The following is a 23,466-nucleotide window of genomic DNA, read 5'->3' as shown; positions in this document are numbered from 1 at the left end:
ACTGAAACAGAGTAAATGGAATGAGTCATTTGTTTATTAAGTGTTTGCAGGACTGGGGATTAAATGAATAAGACAGATAAAGGGTAGGAGAAAGGAAGTATCATTATCTCCATTTCACAAATGGGGAAAGAAGGCAAAGAGAGATGAAGTAATGATGCACATGAAGTTTGTAGAAGCGCCAGTTTTGACCCCCCTCTCCCAAATGCCTGTACAGCATTTTAACACAACACTCTTCTTTTCCTCAAGAGAAATGCCTTAATGAAAATTCACAGTCTGGCCCAGGTATACTTTAGAAATATGTGGGTCCTTTAAAAGGAAAGAAAGATTAATCCAAATTTAAAAGACAGGGACTTGGCTTCAAATTGGCTGCATAAAGAATTATATATAAGAGTAAAGTTATGTAGGATTGGACCCACAGTCATATCACAATGGTAACTGAAGAGTGATTCCTGTTTACAACACAAGGACTACATTTTGGGTATATAAACTCTGAGGTTGAACCCTTTGTTTAGTACATAATTAATAGTAAACAATTCTCAAGTTATTATATTGACTTAAAATATATAAAAGGTATTTTCCTTTCCAGCAGCTTCACAACTCTATTTGCTTTTCTTCTCTTTCATCTACATTTTGGAATTCTTCTGTTTCACCTTTATCTTGATAAATAATAGTTGTGAGCCAATCAGAGTGCAGAGATTCACATTCTGTACAGTTGCTGAGAAATAACTGCATGATGACCCTGCAAATTAGATACACAGAACCAACCAGAGTACTGGGAACTACACAACTGGGGAAAAACTGTGGATCAGACTGAGCTATTAGTCCCAGCCCTGCGTAAGGTGTAATGCATAACTGTGGCCCCAGGAAAAGCCCTGGAAAGGAATTGTGGCTCAGAGCTTCATAATTCCTGCCCTGATTTCATCTTGCTACAGAAAAAATTCAGTTACTACAGCCCTTGAAATGGTGAGCTTACTTCCCTAGGGCAGCTCGCCATGTACTCTCAACAGCAAGCAGGGCTGGTGAAGCCAAAACTCTGTCTATTCCCTGCCTGCTTGCTTGGTGGGGCAACGATCCAGAAAGCAGAGGCTGCACTCTGCATGAGACCCAGACCCAAGATCCAGGGAGGTTGTGCAAAGGGGTATGTGGCCCTTACTCCTTCTTACTCCCCTGCTTAGCTGAGTAAGACAAGGGAACAATCTAGCCCTGCATGACTGTGCTTGAGTAGATGGACGACATCTTTGATTGGCAGAAGCAATTCCATTTCAGTCTGATTTAAAAATGATGTTCTCCATCTCTAATTTTAATGTTGCCGTATTTTTTCTATAATAGAAACATCTGGGACAACTGCACCATCAAGACAGCCATCTACATCAAAGCCATCTGTTGAAAGCATTAGCCCCACACAAGAATCTGAAACTGCACCTGCAACTTCTATAAACACGACAGTACCATTACCAATGCTGAGTCCACAATCTACATCACTCATATATCCAACCACAGTAAATGTAACAAATTTAATTACATCCTTAATAACTACTACCCTTCACCCTACAATTGTAGTCACATCAACAAATACTGTGAGTAAAGTGCCCATAAGTAATATAACACTTATCAGTCCTACTGGCAGTACTACAATTACAAACACTGCAATAGGTAAAAGTACTCCCACGGACAAAACAAGGCCAATATATAGAGACACAGGAGCAACTACTGAGACAAATTTTTCAACATCCGCCACCACTGAAACACGTGTAACTTTGCCAGTATCTTCATCAGTACCTACAAAATCCACGTATACATATTCTGTAAATAATACAGCCCTGGAAACTACCCGCTTAGGAACAATTGCTACGGAGTCCACTACAGCTCTTGTGTCTAATGCAGTGCTAACAAATGGCACTTCTAGGCCTTCTCCTACTACGGACACTAATGATACATCTCCAGCCCCTTCCACAAGTACTATTCTGGATGCAACGAAAACACCCTCTCCTCTTTCCAGCACACAGAAATCCTTATTGTCTACAGCTTCTTCCACAGAGAGAATTTTTACAGAGTCATCAAATACCTCATCTACTGATACTTCCAGAGCAACTCTGACTACCCCCTTAGGAACGATTGCGACACAGTCCACTGCAGCTATGATGTCTAATGCAGTGCGAACAAATGGCACTTCTAGGCCTTCTGCTACTACGGACACTAATGATACATCTACAGCCCCTTCCACAAGTACTATTCTGGATGCAACGAAAACACCTTCTCCTCTTTCCAGCACACAGAAATCCGTATCGTCTACAGCTTCTTCCACAGAGAGAATTTTTACAGAGTCATCAAATACCTCATCTACTGATACTTCCAGAGCAACTCTGACTACCCCCTTAGGAACGATTGCGACACAGTCCACTGCAGCTATGATGTCTAATGCAGTGCGAACAAATGGCACTTCTAGGCCTTCTGCTACTACGGACACTAATGATACATCTACAGCCCCTTCCACAAGTACTATTCTGGATGCAACGAAAACACCTTCTCCTCTTTCCAGCACACAGAAATCCGTATCGTCTACAGCTTCTTCCACAGAGAGAATTTTTACAGAGTCATCAAATACCTCATCTACTGATACTTCCAGAGCAACTCTGACTACCCCCTTAGGAACGATTGCGACACAGTCCACTGCAGCTATGATGTCTAATGCAGTGCAAACAAATGGCACTTCTAGGCCTTCTGCTACTACGGACACTAATGATACATCTACAGCCCCTTCCACAAGTACTATTCTGGATGCAACGAAAACACCTTCTCCTCTTTCCAGCACACAGAAATCCGTATCGTCTACAGCTTCTTCCACAGAGAGAATTTTTACAGAGTCATCAAATACCTCATCTACTGATACTTCCAGAGCAACTCTGACTACACCCTTAGGAACGATTGCGACACAGTCCACTGCAGCTATGATGTCTAATGCAGTGCGAACAAATGGCACTTCTAGGCCTTCTGCTACTACGGACACTAATGATACATCTACAGCCCCTTCCACAAGTACTATTCTGGATGCAACGAAAACACCTTCTCCTCTTTCCAGCACACAGAAATCCGTATCGTCTACAGCTTCTTCCCCAGAGAGAATTTTTACAGAGTCATCAAATACCTCATCTACTGATACTTCCAGAGCAACTCTGACTACCCCCTTAGGAACGATTGCGACACAGTCCACTGCAGCTATGATGTCTAATGCAGTGCGAACAAATGGCACTTCTAGGCCTTCTGCTACTACGGACACTAATGATACATCTACAGCCCCTTCCACAAGTACTATTCTGGATGCAACGAAAACACCTTCTCCTCTTTCCAGCACACAGAAATCCGTATCGTCTACAGCTTCTTCCACAGAGAGAATTTTTACAGAGTCATCAAATACCTCATCTACTGATACTTCCAGAGCAACTCTGACTACCCCCTTAGGAACGATTGCGACACAGTCCACTGCAGCTATGATGTCTAATGCAGTGCGAACAAATGGCACTTCTAGGCCTTCTGCTACTACGGACACTAATGATACATCTACAGCCCCTTCCACAAGTACTATTCTGGATGCAACGAAAACACCTTCTCCTCTTTCCAGCACACAAAAATCCTTATCGTCTACAGCTTCTTCCACAAAGAGAATTTTTACAGAGTCATCAAATACCTCATCTACTGATACTTCCAGAGCAACTCTGACTACCCCCTTAGGAACGATTGCGACACAGTCCACTGCAGCTATGATGTCTAATGCAGTGCGAACAAATGGCACTTCTAGGCCTTCTGCTACTACGGACACTAATGATACATCTACAGCCCCTTCCACAAGTACTATTCTGGATGCAACGAAAACACCTTCTCCTCTTTCCAGCACACAAAAATCCTTATCGTCTACAGCTTCTTCCACAGAGAGAATTTTTACAGAGTCATCAAATACCTCATCTACTGATACTTCCAGAGCAACTCTGACTACCCCCTTAGGAACGATTGCGACACAGTCCACTGCAGCTATGATGTCTAATGCAGTGCGAACAAATGGCACTTCTAGGCCTTCTGCTACTACGGACACTAATGATACATCTACAGCCCCTTCCACAAGTACTATTCTGGATGCAACGAAAACAGCTTCTCCTCTTTCCAGCACACAGAAATCCGTATCGTCTACAGCTTCTTCCACAGAGAGAATTTTTACAGAGTCATCAAATACCTCATCTACTGATACTTCCAGAGCAACTCTGACTACCCCCTTAGGAACGATTGCGACACAGTCCACTGCAGCTATGATGTCTAATGCAGTGCGAACAAATGGCACTTCTAGGCCTTCTGCTACTACGGACACTAATGATACATCTACAGCCCCTTCCACAAGTACTATTCTGGATGCAACGAAAACACCTTCTCCTCTTTCCAGCACACAGAAATCCTTATCGTCTACAGCTTCTTCCACAGAGAGAATTTTTACAGAGTCATCAAATACCTCATCTACTGATACTTCCAGAGCAACTCTGACTACCCCCTTAGGAACGATTGCGACACAGTCCACTGCAGCTGTGATGTCCAATGCAGTACAAACAAATGGCACTTCTAGGCCTTCTGCTACTACGGACACTAATGATACATCTACAGCCCCTTCCACAAGTACTATTCTGGATGCAACGAAAACACCTTCTCCTCTTTCCAGCACACAGAAATCCTTATCGTCTACAGCTTCTTCCACAAAGAGAATTTTTACAGAGTCATCAAATACCTCATCTACTGATACTTCCAGAGCAACTCTGACTACCCCCTTAGGAACGATTGCGACACAGTCCACTGCAGCTATGATGTCTAATGCAGTGCGAACAAATGGCACTTCTAGGCCTTCTGCTACTACGGACACTAATGATACATCTACAGCCCCTTCCACAAGTACTATTCTGGATGCAACGAAAACACCTTCTCCTCTTTCCAGCACACAGAAATCCGTATCGTCTACAGCTTCTTCCACAGAGAGAATTTTTACAGAGTCATCAAATACCTCATCTACTGATACTTCCAGAGCAACTCTGACTACCCCCTTAGGAACGATTGCGACACAGTCCACTGCAGCTATGATGTCTAATGCAGTGCGAACAAATGGCACTTCTAGGCCTTCTGCTACTACGGACACTAATGATACATCTACAGCCCCTTCCACAAGTACTATTCTGGATGCAACGAAAACACCTTCTCCTCTTTCCAGCACACAGAAATCCGTATCGTCTACAGCTTCTTCCACAGAGAGAATTTTTACAGAGTCATCAAATACCTCATCTACTGGTACTCCCAGAGCAACTCTGACTACCCCCTTAGGAACGATTGCGACACAGTCCACTGCAGCTGTGATGTCCAATGCAGTACAAACAAATGGCACTTCTAGGCCTTCTGCTACTACGGACACTAATGATACATCTACAGCCCCTTCCACAATTACTAGTGTGGACACCACAAAAACACCTTCTCCTGTTTCTACCACACAAAAATCCTTATCATCTACAGCTTCTTCTGCAGTGAGATTGACTACAGGTTCATCAGATACATCATCTACAGATACGTCCAGCATAACAATGATTCCGCAACCCAGAACTACTTCTGCAAGTTCAACCACAAAAATGCCAACAACATTTTCTACAATCCCTATGACACCTCCATATAGGTCTACGATTGTTACATCTCCAGAGACTTTCAGCAGGACGATAAGATCTACAGCTATAGTTACAGGATCTACAACTAATCCTATTTTAACTACCACATCAGAAGCTTGCAGTGAGTTAATTAATATTGCACTGTAAGAGAAAAAGTAATTGTGATATAAGCTATGAAAATATAATTCTATGTTTACTAGCTACTTTAACTGGGAAGTAACATCTCTAGTAAAATGTGGCTCCAGGAAAGAATGATCCAAAAATCCTATAGAAGCTATATTAATCTGAATTCTGTTTAAGGCTCCAATGCATGATTAGATCTGTGAGGGGAGTCCCTCCCTGAACCTATCCAGAGCCACAGTGAATTCAGAAGGGCTTGACATGGACAAAAATGTCTGTCTTCCCAGATAAAGCTGCATGTTAGGAGCTGTGATTGTTGTTATAATGCACAATTGTGCAATGTTCATGACCATAATCTGTATACACATTAGCATGATAGAAATCACTCTTAGCTTTTTGGGTTCTTGACTGCTTAACCCCCCCCCCCCCCAAAAAAAAAAAAAAAAACAAAAAAAAACAAACCCGCCCTGATTATGAGATCCAAGTCTGTTTTAGGGCCGTCTATCCGCTTCTGATTATGGTTATCAGCGAAGCAATCTTTAATTTGTGGTGAGAGATTAAAAAAGGAGAATGCAACTTTCTTTTGGATATATCAGATTATGCAAGTTAATACTTTAGAATGTAATTTACAATTTTAGAGGAAATTGTTACGTTCCAGCTTTGAGCGAGACAAAATGCTTAGGGCTGGATTCTACACTCAGGGGCACAGAGCTGTGGTTTCATTCAATGGGAGACGTTCATGTGCATCTTTGGCCCTTAACATTAGCCTAAAAAATCCCCAAAGTATTAAATTGTCCTTAACATAAGAGATCATTTAATGATAATGTTTAATTTTTCAGAAGTTTTTATTTTTAGCATCACAGAAAGCAAGTAAACGTGTTACTTACAGAAAATTTATTTTTTGTTTGTAGCTCCAGTTGATTTTTCCATACAACTTGAGCAAGTCACCAGTGAAAAGATACAATTCAACTGGAAACCTCAAGGTGGTGGAAGAGGCAGAACTTATACAGCTTCTCTGTTGGGAGAGAACAAAGTGGTGAATAAAAATACTGGAGATAAGACAAGCATAACATTTGAAGATCTGCTTCCTGGTCATGAATACTCAATATCTGTGGAGGATTCCACCTGTGATAAGAAGATCAATATTTCCATGATGGTTCGGACAGGTATTTCCTTGATAATCTAATCACTTTTTATTAACTCATAAGGTATCTATTTTTAGATAGCTCATAAGATAAGATATCTTATTTACAGGAATCTGCTCCTGTAAGCTTTACTCTTGTGAGTAGTCCTTATTTATGTGACTCATCCCATTGACTTCAAGAAGACTACTTGCTTAAGCAGGAGATTGCATGGTCAGGCTCTTATTCTGTATAATTTTGCAGCCATGGCACTTAGAGAAGGTAAAGAAATCTGTACAATAAATCACAGTGAGTGCACATTTAAGTTACAAATTTAACACTCAAAAGTAAGGTCATGCCAAAGTTAATGTTGCATGGGCCACCTTAACTGTGCCCCTATGTTGTTGTTACTATTAATGATTATTAATTATTATTATAGAGCATAGGCATAATGACACAGTTTTAATTATAGGGTTACACACTATTTCTAAAAAATACATGTATGATAAAAAGAATTCTACGACCTCAGACACGAGTAGCATCTTGTAACAGTTTTTCCTATTTGTATATTTATAGTCTGTTCATCATCATAATGCTCTTGTGTATCGTTATTGCACTAAGATTTTTCATATGAATTACAGTGCATCTTTCCTTATGTGTAATTCCCAGAATGAGGCAAGTAACTGTGGATCTGACTCTTTGAGCTTGTCTACTTAGGATAGTAGTAAGCAGCAAGCCAGGGTGTGAATCTGCAACACACCAGATTGCTGCAGTGTAACATCTCATGTGGGCACTGCTGTTGCATGCTAAATGTCCCGTAATGTGCTTTGAGGTACTGCTGTTTGAAATGAAAGTACATCAAAGTGCACTACAGAACTTTTAGTGTACTGCTGTAGCGGTGTCCATGTGGGACGTTGCTGCTCGGCAAGCTATTGCACTGTAGATTCACACCGTGGCTTGCTGCACGCTAACGTCCCATGCAGACAAGCCCTTATAGGTGCCAAGAACCTACTGACTTCAAATGAAATCGCAGGTGCATGGTACTTCTGAAAATCGGGTCCTGCAAGGCTGACTTAGCTGCACAAGCCTGTATAGAACAACATGTCTCTCTCTCATAAGGAAATAGCAAATTGGGGTTTTGAATGAATGAAAATATTGTAGTGTAATTTCAGTAATGTTCATAAATTCCTGGGGCCTGATTCTCCTCTCACTTATTCCAGTTTTACACCAGTGCAATTCTATTGCTTTTGAAGGATTACTCTCAATTTACAATGATGTGCTGGAGAGGAGATTCAGACTCCTCAGATATAAATATACTGCCTTTGCATCTTTTAATTTATGGCTGATGATGCTCTAGTTTGGGTTTAGAGACTCAATATCAAAAAGGACATCAAATAACAGGACAAAATATACATTGGTTACATTCTCTGACTTTGCATAGAAGCGCTGCTCCTTTGTTTAAATGCGATGATGGGTCCAGACCTGCATGCCTTCTACGAATGGAACCACCCACTCTTCCCAGTGGAGTTCCACGTGGAGAAGGATACAGGAATCAGACCCAAGGCTTTTGCACAGTCCAATTCTAATATTGTCTGACTGAAGAAGTTGTCTCAATCCAGCTAAATTTTAAAAATTAAAATTGGCTGGATAAGTAATGACTTTTATAAACCCTTTGTGCCTTCCAAAGTGTCCCAGAGGATAGGTTGATCGTGGCAGTCCAGTATTATTTTTTGCTCGGCCTAGTAAACCCAGTGCATCAATGTCATTAGCTTAATCCTTCAGCGATATGTTTAATGCTTCTATTTCTTTACAGCATCCAAAAACTTCAAAGGACAAACCAGGTTGATAGATCAAGTGTTCAAATCTGAATACAGAAACAAATCAAGTGCAGCATTTAAAGACTTTGAAAAGAAATTCATTGCTGAGGTACCATTCATTGCTTCAAAATATCTATGGGCTTTATCATTCCCTACACTGCTTACTACTGCCTACAGCAGTGGTTCTCAAAGCCGGTCCGCTGCTTGTTCAGGGAAAGCCCCTGGTGGGCCAGGCCGGTTTGTTTACCTGCCATGTCTGCAGGTTCCCTGAACAAGCAGCGGACTGGCTTTGAGAACCACTGGCCTAGAGGACAGGTAACTGTGAGTCACATTCTTCTTGAGGGAGATCAGGGGGATTTTCTGCCTTACTTTGGTGAAGTAGCAGAGGGTTAGGCCTCCCAAACCAGCAGATATCCTAAGAGCCACTTAAAACTCTGGGATCTTGGAAGGCCAGGGCCATCTGGGCAGAGGCCCCACCATGTCTTCCCACTAGCTTCCATCTAAGTGTGGTCCCTTGGTAACATAGCTTCTACAAGAACCATGCTACTAAGAGCTTCCCTGTTGGCTACTGTGCCTGGAACCCCCCTCAGAGAAGGGTTGCATGAGCTGGAAGGAGAAAGCACGTAAATTAATTCTGGTGTAGTCAGCAGTAATGGGAGGTGTGATGTGTTGTCATCCCTGGGGTGTAGTCTGGGAGGCCTGGGAACCACTGTGCCACTCTAACCACCCAGCTGGGCTGGCGCTGCTCACACTGCTGTGTTGGAGATACATCCAGCCTCACCAGCGCCTGTTATCACCCAGCATGACAGCAGGTAGCACTACACACACAAACTGAGCTACCTGAGTGCTGTGCTTAAGCCACTCAAAAACAGACAGCCAATTTCCCAGCTCCCGAGACCCGCACCCTCCACTAGAGTATAAACCCAGAATTATACCATTTTACACTGGACAGGGATCTGTACAAGGTAAGCTCGTTAATAAAGTTTGCCTTCCCCTCAATATGGGAAGGATATGCAACAAGCCTATGTTAACCAAGCTGAGATTTTTCCCCAGACACTTCACTCAAAGGCATACTGGTTTAGATAAAGCAAAAACAAATTTATTAACTACAAAGGATAGATTAAATGATTATATGTGATAGCAAACAGATCAAATGAGATTACCTCCTAGCAAATAAACAAAATGCAAACTAACCCTAACATACTAGATAGATTGGATATGAATTAGCAATTTCTCACCCTAGCTGATGATACAAGCAGTCCACCAGGTTTACGTACACAGGCTAGAAATCCTTTTAGCCTGGGACCAGCACTTCCCCCAGTTCAGTCTTTGGAGTTCTCTTGTGTGGGGAGTGAGACCCCTAGATGATGCCATACCCCCACCTTATCTAGCTTTAACATATGGCAGGAACCCTTTGTTCCAAGCCAGGTTCCCAGCCCAGTCTGTGAAAAAATACAGGTACCCAAAATGGAGTCCAGTATCATGTGGTCTGGTCACATGCCCTTGCTGAGTCATAGCAGCCATTACTTACTGGCTGGCTGAAATGTTTACAGGAAGGCTAAACTCTGCTGTAGCCCATTGTCTTTGCTGATGGGCCATCAACACTGTCTAGCTTCTTCACTGTTGTACCTGAAAAGCTAGCTATGGATGTTACTCAGAGTAAGCACATTTGAAATACAGATACATAGTCAACGGAAATTACACTGCAACGGACCTACACCTAAAGCATCATGGCTAATGTGGCCCCACTGTATGCAGTGGAGATATCCTATTAGTTCAATTAACAGTGGTTCCATTCACTTGTGTAGATAAGACTAAAATGGGAATCACATGGTGAAATGCTACTTTTTCTGTTCCTCTTCCCCTTTTCCCCAGGATAGGGAATTTTGTTTTGTTTTTAGAGTTTTAAACAACACCACAGGTAAATGTATAAGGAATGTTTTACATTATTTGGTTTATTTTCTTCCTTTACAGGCAGTCCATCAAACAGTTACATTTACAACTGAAAGGCCTATAAAATGGTTTAGGAAACAGAGAACTGTTTCCTAAATGCAGGTTATTTCTTTATCGGTGACTCTTATGAAAGGGCTGCAGGAAAAGTTGGTTTATAAATTTTTGAATGCGAAAGAAAATCAGATCAATTGTTACTTTTCATTTTGCAGATAAGGAAAAAATTGACAGGCGAGTTCAAAAACTTATTTGACACAGGGAAAATGCGTATAGTAATTGACAGTCTTATCAATGGCAGCGTGACTGTGCTCTTCAACATGGTGATGCCTGTGGAACAAAACTTAACACAAACAACGGTCTCCGACGCTTTAATAAAAGCCTTGAATGAAAGCGCCTTGGGGCGAGTGGACCTCAAAAGCACTTTTATAGCAGGTATGGCCCAGTGCTCAGAGGAATGTGTGTGTTACACTTTGCGATTACTGTGTTTACCAATGATGGTGGCTTATCTGTAAAAACTACTGTAGGGGGATTTCTGGATTTAGGGCTGTGACAGGGTTGGGACACACCACTGCAGCGCCTCCCGCTGACACGTCTGGGAATTAGCTCTGACCTCTGCGGGGCGCCTTCTGCTAGCGGTGTCCCGCCGTCGTCTGCTCCCCCATTGGCATCCGGGCCAGCATTGCTCCCTGCTTCGTGACATCTGCTTCTGGTCACTGTCCTCCGACAGTGCCCCTTAGTCTGTCCTCACGGGGGTGGTGGCAGGGGTTAACAGCAGTCTTTCCAGTTCTCTCCTGCTGCAGTGGCCAACCACAACCCACAAAGGTCTAGCCCCTCTGCTCAAGGGCCGGCGGCAGTCTATCATAGCCACTCTTCCATGGCCAGGTGCTTTACAAGGGGGAAAGGGGGGACCCAGGCCTGCCCACTACTCTGGGTCCCAACCCAGGGACTCTCTAGTGGCAGCCTCTCTGCCCTCCTTCTCTCCCCTCATCTATCCGTCCTCCCTGGGCCACTTCCCCTCTGACCCCTTGCACCCTCTAGGCCCTTCTGGTCAGGGCCCACAGTCTGATAGGTATAGGGCTGGAGATCTCCTCCGCCGAGCCGAGCGTGCGTGCGTGCGTGCGTGCGTGCGTGCGTGCGTGCGTGCGTGCGTGCGTGCGTGCGTGCGTGCGTGCGTGTTTCCTTAGCTCAGGAGACAGACCTTCCCCTCTGAAGGTCTGGGAGCAACTCACTGCATCTCTCCTGGGCAGCCTCTATATAGGGCCTAGCCTGGCCCTGATTGGCTGCCCTCGGCTCGGCACTGATTGGCTCCCCCATAGGACCTCTCTGATTGGCTGCAGTTCTGCACAGCTGCTCTGGGCTGTTTTAGCCCAATCTTTCCTGGGTGGTGGGGCACCGACCCACCACAAGGGCCCAGTACACAAGGGGAGTTATTCCTTATTTCAGATGTTCAAGAACCCACAAGAAAATACAGACCCAATCCAACAGCCACTGATCTCAGTGGAAAGGCCCCTGTTGATGCAGTGGGCCTGGGATCGAGTGCTAGGGGCAGAGCAGAGAGGACACTGCACCTTTTCCAAGGATTCAGTGGGATGATGAGCCTTTCGCAAAGCCCCCATAAAGGAATCTTAAAAGCACAATAGAGCTTTTAGCCAACTAGCCATGGAAGTGCTAGTACTACACATTTGGCTAAAACCACAAACACTGATCTGAGAACATAACCATTGCCGCTTTTAAGCAACATTAACATTAACAATACATTGCTCATCCGCTTAAAGCTCAGTAACAAACTGTTTCTCTGTTTGGTCACAGATTAATAAAAATATTTCCAAATTGTATGAATTTTCCCATTGCTGGGAGCATCATTTCCTTCACTTCACTGACAGACAAAATTAATAGCTGGGCTACTTTTACAAAGTAAAAGTGAATATACTTTAAAGTAGTTCTTACTTTTGAATTTTGGAAGATTTGCTTCTTGCCATATTGCTAAGCTCTCTGGCTGCAGTACATACCTAAATGATGTTATTCTCAGAAGTTTTTTTAATTGCTTCATGTCAGAGCAAGTCTACATCAGTTAGAGGACTGAGAATGGTGGAAGCACAATGCCTCTGAATGCCACATTTCTGAATTTCCTACATTTCCAAGAGGCATTAAGGGAATTTCCGAGTCAAGGCAGAGCTAGAAATCTAAATGTCCAGGCTGAGCCACACCCTTGTCTTTCAAGTACGATTAATGATGTCTGAATGACCAGTAATTGTACCCTTCACTGTTTTTGTTCATGTTGTGCACTCTTGCCCCAATTATCTGATATGGCAAAGGAGCACTTGATGCAAGATGGGGATTGGGGGTTGGGGGAAGGCAAAGGTTTCCCAAGCTTTCTTGTGGGGCTGATCTACCTTTACTACATTATCTGTGCCTTAGGAGTTAAACTGGTCAGTGTTTAGGTAATTTTACTTGGTTATTCTTGCTAAAGCAGTGACTAAAGAATCAATGCTGCAACTGCTTATGCTTGTATTGACTCTATCCACATAAGTAATCTCATGGAATTATGGCCCAAAATGCCAAAATTAGGCACCTAAAATTGTGCACCCAAATCCAGATTAAGGGCTTGATGCTGCAAACAGGTTCTGCAATGTGTCATGTTTTCTTTCATGAACAGTCTTATTGCACTCAGTGCACTAACTAGGGTGTACAATTTGTAAACATGCAGCAGTAAGTGTTTGCAGGACTGGGCCCTATGGCACCTAAATAAGGTGGCCTGATGTTTGGAATATTGGGCACCCACAGCTCCCATTCTCCCACATCACCCATTGCTAGGCACCTCTGAAATTCAGTCCACTTTTATTTAGGTGCCTATATATGGATTTAGGAACCAAAGTTTGAACATTTTTGCCTACTATCTTCCTGAGTTATTCTCTAGGAAATGGCAGGAAAATGCAAGATACAGACAGTATCTTAAAGTAACTGGCTGCCTTAAAAACAAACAAACAAAGAAAACAAAGTGCAACCAATCTTCTGTTTTTTCAGAACTAAAAAACAAACATGACATGAAAATAATACCACAGCATGTGTGCCATCTCTTCAGTTGGAAATACTCCTGTATGATATTAGCTTTAATAATAGAAAGTTGGTTGCCATTAGCGTTAGCACTAGAGCGGGTCAAAAGTTTTCTGATGGAACAGTTTTTCATCAGGAAAAGCTGCTTCAGCAAAATTGAAATGTTTCATGGGAATGTATCAACTTCATTGAAATTTCTGATGAAAAATTAACAAAATGTTTAATTCTGGTAAGGACAAACCCTTTGTTTTGACCTAATTGTTTTGTCTAATATAACATGATATAATCTGTGAAAACAATAAAGTCAAAACAAAGAGCTTTCATCTTATTTAAATGTAATATATTGACAAGTTTGCACTGATGCTTCTGAAATTATTTATTTTTGAAATTTCATTTCACATGAAATGTCAACTTTTCATTTTTGAGTTGGGATGAAAGAAAATATTGAAATATCACAATTTTCTGTGAATGGCATTTCTGAGTTTTGGTCAGCACTAATATTTTCATTTTTTCCAAGAGGGGCTTAACAGGGTAAATATTTACTTTATTACAGCAAGAAACAGCTGCAAAGCAGGATTCAATGACTGTTCTCAACATGCCTTATGCACCCCTGAAGAGGCAATTTATTCCTGTAAGTGTAAGCCTGGATTCAGTGACCACAGCCCCGGTGTACCAGGGAGAGTATGCCAAGGTAAGAAGGAAAGGCTACGAAACCATTTTGGAGATGTGCACTGATAGGAATCTGATCTTGATTAGGCCAGTGCAAGTTTATATGTAAAAACAAACTGGTTACATTTAAATCTTTATTAACTGAAGTTATTTGCTTAAATCTTCCATACAGTGATTTTTCAAGTGTGAAAAATTAATTTTCAGTCTCATGTGTATTACGGCGTCCATCTGCCTTTATACAGTAGAAGGGGGAAAATGTTATCTCAGTCTATAAACATGATCTTTCTCTTAACTTATAGACATAAATGAATGTGCTACTAACACGTCATCATGTTCACGGTTGGCCACATGCAACAATACTGTAGGAAGTTATGAATGTAACTGTAATCCAGGAATAAAAGATGGGAATCCAACAAATCCTGGAAGAAAATGTACAGGTAAATAAATATTGGCTTACTTGTGCTGAGGAAAATGTTATTTTGCAATATGTTGCTGAGAAACCTTAAATAAATTCTCCCAGGCCACACTTATTTCACCAAAAATGTTGTCTTGTACGTGTCTCTACACATAAAAGCTTCAAACTAAATGGTCTACCTGGAGATCCATACTGTGGAATTCTCAAAGCTATTATTATGTATGATAGGGGGCACAGGATGTGGAGCTGAACGTTGTCTCCACACTGAGGGGCAGATCATGTCCCACAGATCTGTGCACTGACAGGGTCCTCCCCTCCCACCTCTTTTTCCTCCCATGTAGAAGTGGTGGTCTCACACACATCCATGGCACCTTCCCCAGTCTACCTAGGATCCCGTGGTGGGTTCTGTGTAAGGCTGGGATCTCCACTTGGTGAAGACTAGGTGGACTTGGGGAGGGGACTGGGCAGCTCTGCACTAAGTGGGAATGGATGAAGAGAGACATATATCGGCCCTCACTCTGGCCCCCAGAGTCCAAAGAAAAGTCCTGGCACTGTAATAACTTTTCTGCAGAACCCCCTTTGTAGCAAGAAACCCTCTTTAATGAGATATGGGTAGGGTTGCTGGGGACTGCTGCTAGTTGCAGAAGCCCTGGCAGCACTGCTCCATTGGAACTTCAGTTCCCCGGGCCAGCAGGGCCTCCATGTGGCTAGCCCTGACTTCCCACTGATTGAATTCCAGGAGCTCTGCAGGGCCTAAGATCAGGACTCACGGTTCACCTCATTGCCCAGTGCAAAAATGTGGGTGGAACTTTGTGGGGAGACCTTGTGAAGCTTACCTCCCCTATTAGCTCTCTTGTGTGGGTTTTACCATGAGATGGAGAGATCCAGCCCTAGATGATCCAGCTGCATCTTTTCATGCACCAGAAAGATTGGATCTCCCATTCCACATGTTCTCTGGTGTTTGAGACATGATACTCCCAAGAAATAGCATGAGAGCATCCACTGCTTTCCCCATGGGAATTACTCCATGCCGGCTACTACAGGCTGGGCTGAGGATTTTGTTCATCAGCCCTGTCCTTTTTGTATGAAAAACAGAACCTTTTTATACAGGCTTTCTTCCATACCTAGGGTGATCACACCTAAAAATGTGCTAGCTGCTTTACAGGCATATAATTCCATTGGAAATTCCCATCATCTCTCCCACTGGGTGGAATTCACACCTGGGCAAAGGCTTATATATACCACAACAGCCCACAACAAGGCTTCTATATACCATTTCTGTCCTACTTAAAGCCTCAGAATGTTTATGTGTTATATACATCTTAGAATGGCCCTTTACCCAGGGGTGGATTTTCTTTCTGTATCTAAGTGTATCACTTAACTTGGTTTTGCTATTTATTTTACAGACCCTGTTCTCTGCTTCAGCAGCCCTAAGCTTTGCTCAACACAAAATAATGACTGTCTTGACTCCAAAAATCGGATATGTTCAAGTAAGTTTTTAAGCATTCCTGATTGACTTCAGATTGCTGGGTAACATCCCACATGGGAGCAAGTGTTTTTGGTATACAGTTTATGCTCTACTTTGGTATGTGAGTTCAACTAGCACCTGAAGTTCACATTTCTTTGGCCTATAGTTGTGAATGCTCCCTCCACCAAGCTTCACTTTCAGCCTCAGTCTTTATTTTTAAATAAGACTATTGCTTCTAAAGTGTTGTCTTCTTGGCTAGGGATCATCCATATACTTCCTGGGAGTTGAGGGTATTCAGCACCTAGCATGGAGTGCATCTTGAAGGATCCAGAACTATCAGCCTGATCTTGCACCCACTAAAATCAAAGGAAGTGTTGCCACTGAGTTTGGTGGGAGCACTGTAAATGGTCACAGAAGATAGGAAGGGATGATAAGCAAACGGCAGCCGCTGTGATGTGAGACAAGTTTTGGGAGGGATGAGGATTATACTAGGAAAGGATCATGAGATAATCTAGTCTATGAAAAGACTTGATGAGTTCCTTTGTTTTTAATTAATTAATTTACTTTTAAAATAAAATTAATATAATAAATTACTAACATGAGGTAGGAAAGTCTAACAGGAAGACACAAGTGATGGACTGAAGGTCAGGGATTCTTTGAATCTATTACCTTTTTTTCCTCCCACAGGTAAACAAGCTTTTGCTTGTGAAATTTTATTCAAAAACTTGGTGTTTAGTCCTGAACTTTATAACTCTGAAAATCAAAGGTATCAGAATTTGTCCCAAAGCATCACAACAGACGTAAGTCATGATATGCCAGAGGCACTTTCTAATGGACTCTCATTTTGTAAATTGTCCTCCTTTGTCATCTGGAAATGCACTAATAATATTGTTATGAGCCCCGGAGTAATTTGCAGAGGTTGGTATATCACTGAAAATTTTGATGTGATTAAGCAGAAAAAAATTACCCTTCCTTGTACAGTGAAAGCAATACACAAAACATGTGCCTAAAAAGAATCATCAGGGTGGAGAAGGAGCTTTTTGCTGCCTGCTCAGTTCTCAGATGTACCACATTTAATAAAGGGAACTTTAAAAAGTTTTAAATAAAAGGAGGGGGATTCCTCATCCCTCTTGTTTTCTTTCATTCCTGTTAGATAAATGTCTGTAGGAGTAGCTACTATAGTGTTCTAAAGTCATGCTGCAAAAAATATTTTTAAGATGTAGGGCTTTGACTAATTACGGTAGAATACTGTAACTCATGGCCAATGCCTTACGCTGGCAGCTGAGGCACTGGAGGGAGAATGGTGGAATACAGATGGGAGGATGGGAGTTCAGAAACATTACATAACATAGAACAGCCTAGCAAAATTTTCATGAAAAAGGTATCAGACACGTAAAAAAATCTACTCTACCTCGCCATGATGATAATGTAAAGAACTAATGATAATTTATTCCCCTGTCAAAAAGACTTACATGCCTGAGCCAGCTGGAAGAATGAAAATATTGCAAGGTTGGGATAGACTGTCCTTGATTTGAATAATAAAGAAAAGAATTCTTAGTGTGTCTTTTGTTGCTTTCATTCAAGAATTTCCAAGTACTTTACAAGTAGTAACCAATTCCTTCTTACCACATCAGCTGAACGTTAATACAGTGTTGTTATTAGCATCCCCATTTTATAGAGGGGTAAATTGACTTTTTAAAGGGCATGACCCAAAGTTCACTAAAGACAGTGGGAGTCTTTCTACCGATTTCAATGAACTTTGGATCAGGCCTTGTATGACTTGCTCAAGGCAATAGCAATTATTATCATTATTATTATTAGACAGTGGCAGAGCGGGGGAAAGAACCTCCTCTGAAGTCACAAAATGTTTTCTATTTCTGCGGACAATTTTATCAAAAATATGAAATATTTTGGGTTGGAAATGCTGTCATGGTGCCTCATGGAAAGTATAGTCAAGTTCCCCATGTTCCCATTCTCCTCTATAGGCTGGGTTCTTTGGTTGGACTACATCTCCCATGATGGTCTTGGAGCTGGGGAGAAGATTACGGGAGTCCCTGGCCATGGTGCATCATGGAACATGTAGTCCAGCTGGGGAGCTTGGCCCATAAAGGAGAATGGAGACATGAGGCAACTCCCAGCTGGCACTACAACAGCATTTCCAAATCCAATTTTTTTGTTATTTAGGCATTTGTTTTTTTGACAAAAAATCGAAATTCTCCATGAAAAGCAGATACTTTGTGAAATATTTTCTTTAATGAAGAGTTTTGACAGCAATTTTTGACCAGGTCTACCTAGAAGGGAGGGAACTACCAGTACTTTTCTTCTATCCACTAGAAAATACTGAGCCAAATTGCATTTTGATGTACACCAGTGTAAATCTGGAGTCACTCCAATAAAGCCAATGGAGGTTATGCTTGATTTATACTGGAGCGGCTGTGAGAAGAATCTTTCCTCCTGTCTCTCCTTTGCCTAGTCATTCTGAAATGTCTGGCTCTTGATTATGTGATGATGAAACAAAGTGAATAATTGCTTTACAAGTTATACATGCTATTTGTTTAGACTAATAGCACCATCATATCCATTTTAAATGCCTATTTCCAACTTCTACCATTGGATGTGTACACATTGGATGAGCACACTTGAAGTCAAGGTGTACAAGCTAATAAAGCTGAAGAGACCCTAAAAGTAACCTTAGAAATCTTATATGTGCTTTGTAAATATAGCAGTAAGGTCCTGCCGGGTTCCAATATATATGTGGTAGAATGTGAAGAAGGATAGTTAGAGCATAAAAATTCCCGAATGATAGTTAACTATAGATTGCTACTCCAAAAATTGAGTTATGATTTCATACTTTAAATCATGCACATCACCAAGAAAACCTTTCTTGAATAAATATTTTGTGCTATAGAAAAAAATGTATTCAATTATTTTTTATTCTAAAAGGGTGATGTGTACAAAACATAAATTTACTGGTGTATGTGTACAGTTGCTCTGCCTCTGACATTTTGGAACAAATGTTGATTTACATTTTTCCAGGTTGTTAAACAAATGCGAATTAGCCTGCGAGATGACAGCTTTGATATCATCGTGGTTGGATTCAGACCTGGGAGTGTGATCGCCTATTTCGTTTCTCTATTACAAGGACAACAGACCATTGATGAAAATACTCTTCAAGCAAATTTAAGTAAAATAGTAAAGGACGTGTTTGGTAATGAAACTGAAGTAACCGTACAATGTAAGTGTTACTAAAACATCTTATTAGCTATGGCATAGGCACCTGAAAGCATCTAATCTCATGCCCTGCACAGAAACTGTTAAAAATAATTATTTCTTTCTACAAGGTGCATATCTTTTATGCTAACTTTTCGAATAACATTCACATCAGCACAGGGGCACAACCAGAATTTTCCTAAGGAAGGGGCCTAGGGAAAGGACCCCTCTTCAGTGGGAGAATGAGGATGGTGGTGTGCAGGGTGCCCCATAGGCATGGCTCAGCATGAGAGGGCAGAGCCAGTTACAGGCAGGTTTTCAGGACTGCACCAAGGGAAAGAAGTGCTGGGACATGCCAACCTCAGGCCCTGGTGCCAAGGCAGGGCAGTCCTGTGGGCCCCTAGTGCCCCTGCTCTCTGTGTAAGGCCCCAGCATCTGGGCTGCATGCCCCCCTGCCACTCCCGTGCTGCTGCTTCAGCCAAGGTGGGGGGCTCAGGGAAGTGCCAGGCGTCCCCTCCCAGCCTGCAGAGCCAGGACTCCAGCAGGGGGCAGGGATGTGGGCGCCCCAGCCTGTTACTTCCTGTGTGGGCCACGGGTCTCTGGTTGTGGGGCTGCCTCACACTGCTGTCTCAAGCATGGCCAGGAGGGGAGGCTGGGGCTAGGGCTCTGCTCAGAGCAGGGTAAGCGGGGGGTGGGCCTGGGCCCCCTGCCTCACCCCTCTTCTGTTGCACTTATTCATCAGAACATTCCCTCTGGAATGTAGATTATTGTTCTATTTTAAACACGTTATACCTCTCCTTAGCCGTGTGAAAGTAGAATATTCTGGGGTGCATTGTTATATTTAAAGATCTATGGGGCAAATCCTGGCTCTCTTTACACGGAAGGAAGGAAATGATATAGATCTCCTTGTTGCAGTGTATGCCAGCACTGCACCAGCCAGGCTGGTGATACAGATGGTTGGCTTTGGGTGGAAGGGAGCATGAAGAGTCTCCGTACTTGGTCCATGATGTGACCCCCTGAGCTGCTTTCTAACCGCTGCTCTCCTTTTCTAGTACTTAAAAATGAAATGCTGCAGTATAAAGCATATAGGTCCCACAACCCTTTCTTAGCCTGGTAAGTACGTGCTTACAGGAGTAGTTCACTGGAGTGAACAAAACTACTCACATAAGTACTGCACAGCTGGACCCTACGTTGGCATAAGACACACTTTGAAGAATCTGGAAGAAGAGGTCCCTTCTAACCCTGATATTCTATGATTCTAAGAGGCAGGTTACATTAACTTAGACTTTCTCTCAGCTCACTTAGAGTCATCTCTGAATTTGCCTCTGTGGACCTGATGTAACTCCCTTAAAATCAATGAAAAGACTCCTATTGACTTCACTGAATGTTGGACAGCATGGGCATATCTGGCATTGGGTATAAGGGCTGGATCAGGGCATTTCTATCACAGCTCAGGGGTGGGTGCAGTGCAGAGCCGCACTGCCACAGGAGACGCATTGACAACATCAGGCATAATCCTGTGCGCACACAGCATGCAATCTGCTCCAACTATTTGGATACAGCTGATTGCTCCCCCTGGTACACGGACACTGCTCTGGGTTGGTATACGGCCAGGACCCTTCTACCTCTGTGCTCCCTTCTTGGCACCTTGCTCCCCAGGAGGAGTGGAAGCAAGCAGTTCTTACACTTCATACAGCACAGTGACTGCTATTGTGCGGCCATTTAAGGTGGGGAAGCTTCTTGCACGCTATGTCAGCTGGCATACCTGTGCCACGGCTGCCCACAATCTGGCCCCAAGAGATGGGAATGAACACAGTGGTATTTAACATCGGCTCAGTTTCAAAGTGTCTGATGTCAGACATTGAATGCAGCTGTCATTTAATGCACCGAGCTTTCTAAAGGCTTCACATTTTGACATTTCAGGCTGGCATTTCTCAAATATGTTTTCCATTTACAGCAATCCCAACATCTTCTGAAACAAATCTGGCCTGGAAAACAGCGGTGATTGTCCTTGGAGTTCTACTTGGAGTTACATTAATAGCTGCTTTGCTGATACTGTCAGTGTGCCTTTGGATGAGGTCTAAAGCTGGTGAATATTGGCTTGAACCTAAAGGACTCTTGGGAAATTTTGCCTACCAATACTTATAAGCCTTCACTTTGACTTATAAGTGATTTCACTCACTACCTTAAAATAGATTTAATAGAGATATTTTAATGTATCTTTTTATCTGAAGTACTTATATGACACTCTGTGCCCCCCATTACAGTTGTACCTGAGTGCCTCACAATCTTTAACATATTTATCGTCACAACAGCTTGGCAAGGTAAGGAAGAGCTTTATCCCCATTTTATTTAGGAGGAACTGAGCCACAGAGAGACTAAGTGACCTACCCTGAGAAGCCTGTGGCAGAGTTCGGAGTTCCATGCTAGTGACCTAAGGAAAGGAAATGGTCCATACATGGCAGTTCTAGATTAGATATGTGGTGTCAAGAGTTATAAACACAAAGGAATTGATACTTCTACAGAAACCACCAGCAAAATTCCCATTGTCTTAAATGGGAACATGATGAAGCCCACTATTATGGTCCAGATTTTGCTCTTGGAAATACTTGACTTCAGGGAGAGCTGTATATGTGCATCTAATGGCAGAACTTGACTCTTTGTGTGCCTGTGCATTTATTACATTCATTTAGTTTGAACCCATCACATAAATTCACTTATACAAAGTGTGGGTTGGCATGTACCTACTTGTCTTATGCGCATCACAAATAAACTTATACATATGAATACTCTACACAACTCCATGATTATCTTCTTTCATTTTGACCAATGAGCACCGTTTGCAATAAACGTATAAAATCCTTATAAAGTACTGTTGACTTTAAGTAGGCATGTATGTATGATCTAAAAAGAAACTGCCAAATGTAAAGTTTGAACATACCACTGAAAGGGAAGGAAGATGATTTGGGGAGGAACAGATTAATTCATCCATTTTTACCTATTAGAAATAATTAGACAAAAATCTGACATATAATCTCATTTCACTTTGCTCTTTATAAACCTGATCCGAAGCCCATTGAACTCAATGGAAAGACTCAGGGATTTCACTAATCATTAAATCAGTCCCTGTATATTTTATAGTCATAAAATATTTTACAGAGTTTTCCTTATCTTCATCACACCTAGATTGTAAACTCTTTGGAACAGGGGGCCTGTTTACATTTTTTGTGTATTTTACAGCACTGAGCATACTAATAAATAGTAATAATAATTATTCCACTATGATTTGTGTATTTCATATAGACTTAATTTTGTCTGTATCTGTATTTCCTTTTGTCTGTGAGCCCAGTTCTATGATTTGTTACTGAATGTGCATTACTGCGAAATAGTGGTTGGGTGGAATTTCTGAATAATGGGGTCTGACTTCAATTCAGAAGTTAGCAGTCAATTAAGAAAGAATGGAGTTCATTTCTTCATAAAAGCATGGGTCCTGTTCTTTAACAGGCTAGATCATGTCTTTTGGGCACAGCCTAGACAGAGTTAGAAGGAAAGCAGAGATGCACTGCCCCAGACGGCTGAATGCCTTTCTGAACATCCCAGTCCACAGGGACAGCACACCTATTCTTACCGTTTTATATGGGTGCAGCCAGTTCCTTTTTGCGAGGCCAAATCCCAAGTCAGTTTGACCTCTCAGTGCTGTTTCTCTGGCCCTCCTCTTTTGCCAAATAGCATGTCTCATGGAGGAACCAAGATACAGGAGGGGTTTAGAGCTGTATGGGTATGTCTACACAGCATTTTGAAGGTCTAAAAATAACTGGATAGACAGCGCTTAGAAGCTGCGGCTCAGGCTAGAGCTTGGGCTCTGAAGGCTAGTGAGGAGCGTGGCCTTCAGCATCCAAGCTGCAACTTCAAAGAGACATCCACACTGCTATTTTAGAGTGAGAGCGTGAGCCCTATAAGC

At 42.3% G+C, this 23,466-nt stretch overlaps 1 protein-coding gene across 1 annotated transcript in view; it reads left to right on the top strand.

Annotated features, from left to right (window-relative positions):
- LOC122465788 (serine-rich adhesin for platelets-like) overlaps positions 1-7,471 on the top strand; it is a 54,819-nt gene extending 47,348 nt beyond the window's left edge. The window contains exons 7-9 of the mRNA XM_043546384.1: positions 1,330-5,802; positions 6,713-6,967; positions 7,362-7,471. Coding sequence (XP_043402319.1) covers positions 1,330-5,802; positions 6,713-6,967; positions 7,362-7,471 — 4,838 coding nt within the window. The remainder of the gene's footprint in view (positions 1-1,329; positions 5,803-6,712; positions 6,968-7,361) is intronic.
- The last annotated feature ends 15,995 nt before the right edge of the window (positions 7,472-23,466 follow it).

The sequence above is a fragment of the Chelonia mydas genome, chromosome 1, assembly GCF_015237465.2.
Source record: "Chelonia mydas isolate rCheMyd1 chromosome 1, rCheMyd1.pri.v2, whole genome shotgun sequence".
Taxonomy (NCBI): domain Eukaryota; kingdom Metazoa; phylum Chordata; order Testudines; family Cheloniidae; genus Chelonia; species Chelonia mydas.
The sequence above is the reverse complement of the archived record's forward strand: the minus strand, read 5'-3'. Positions and strand labels throughout refer to the sequence as shown.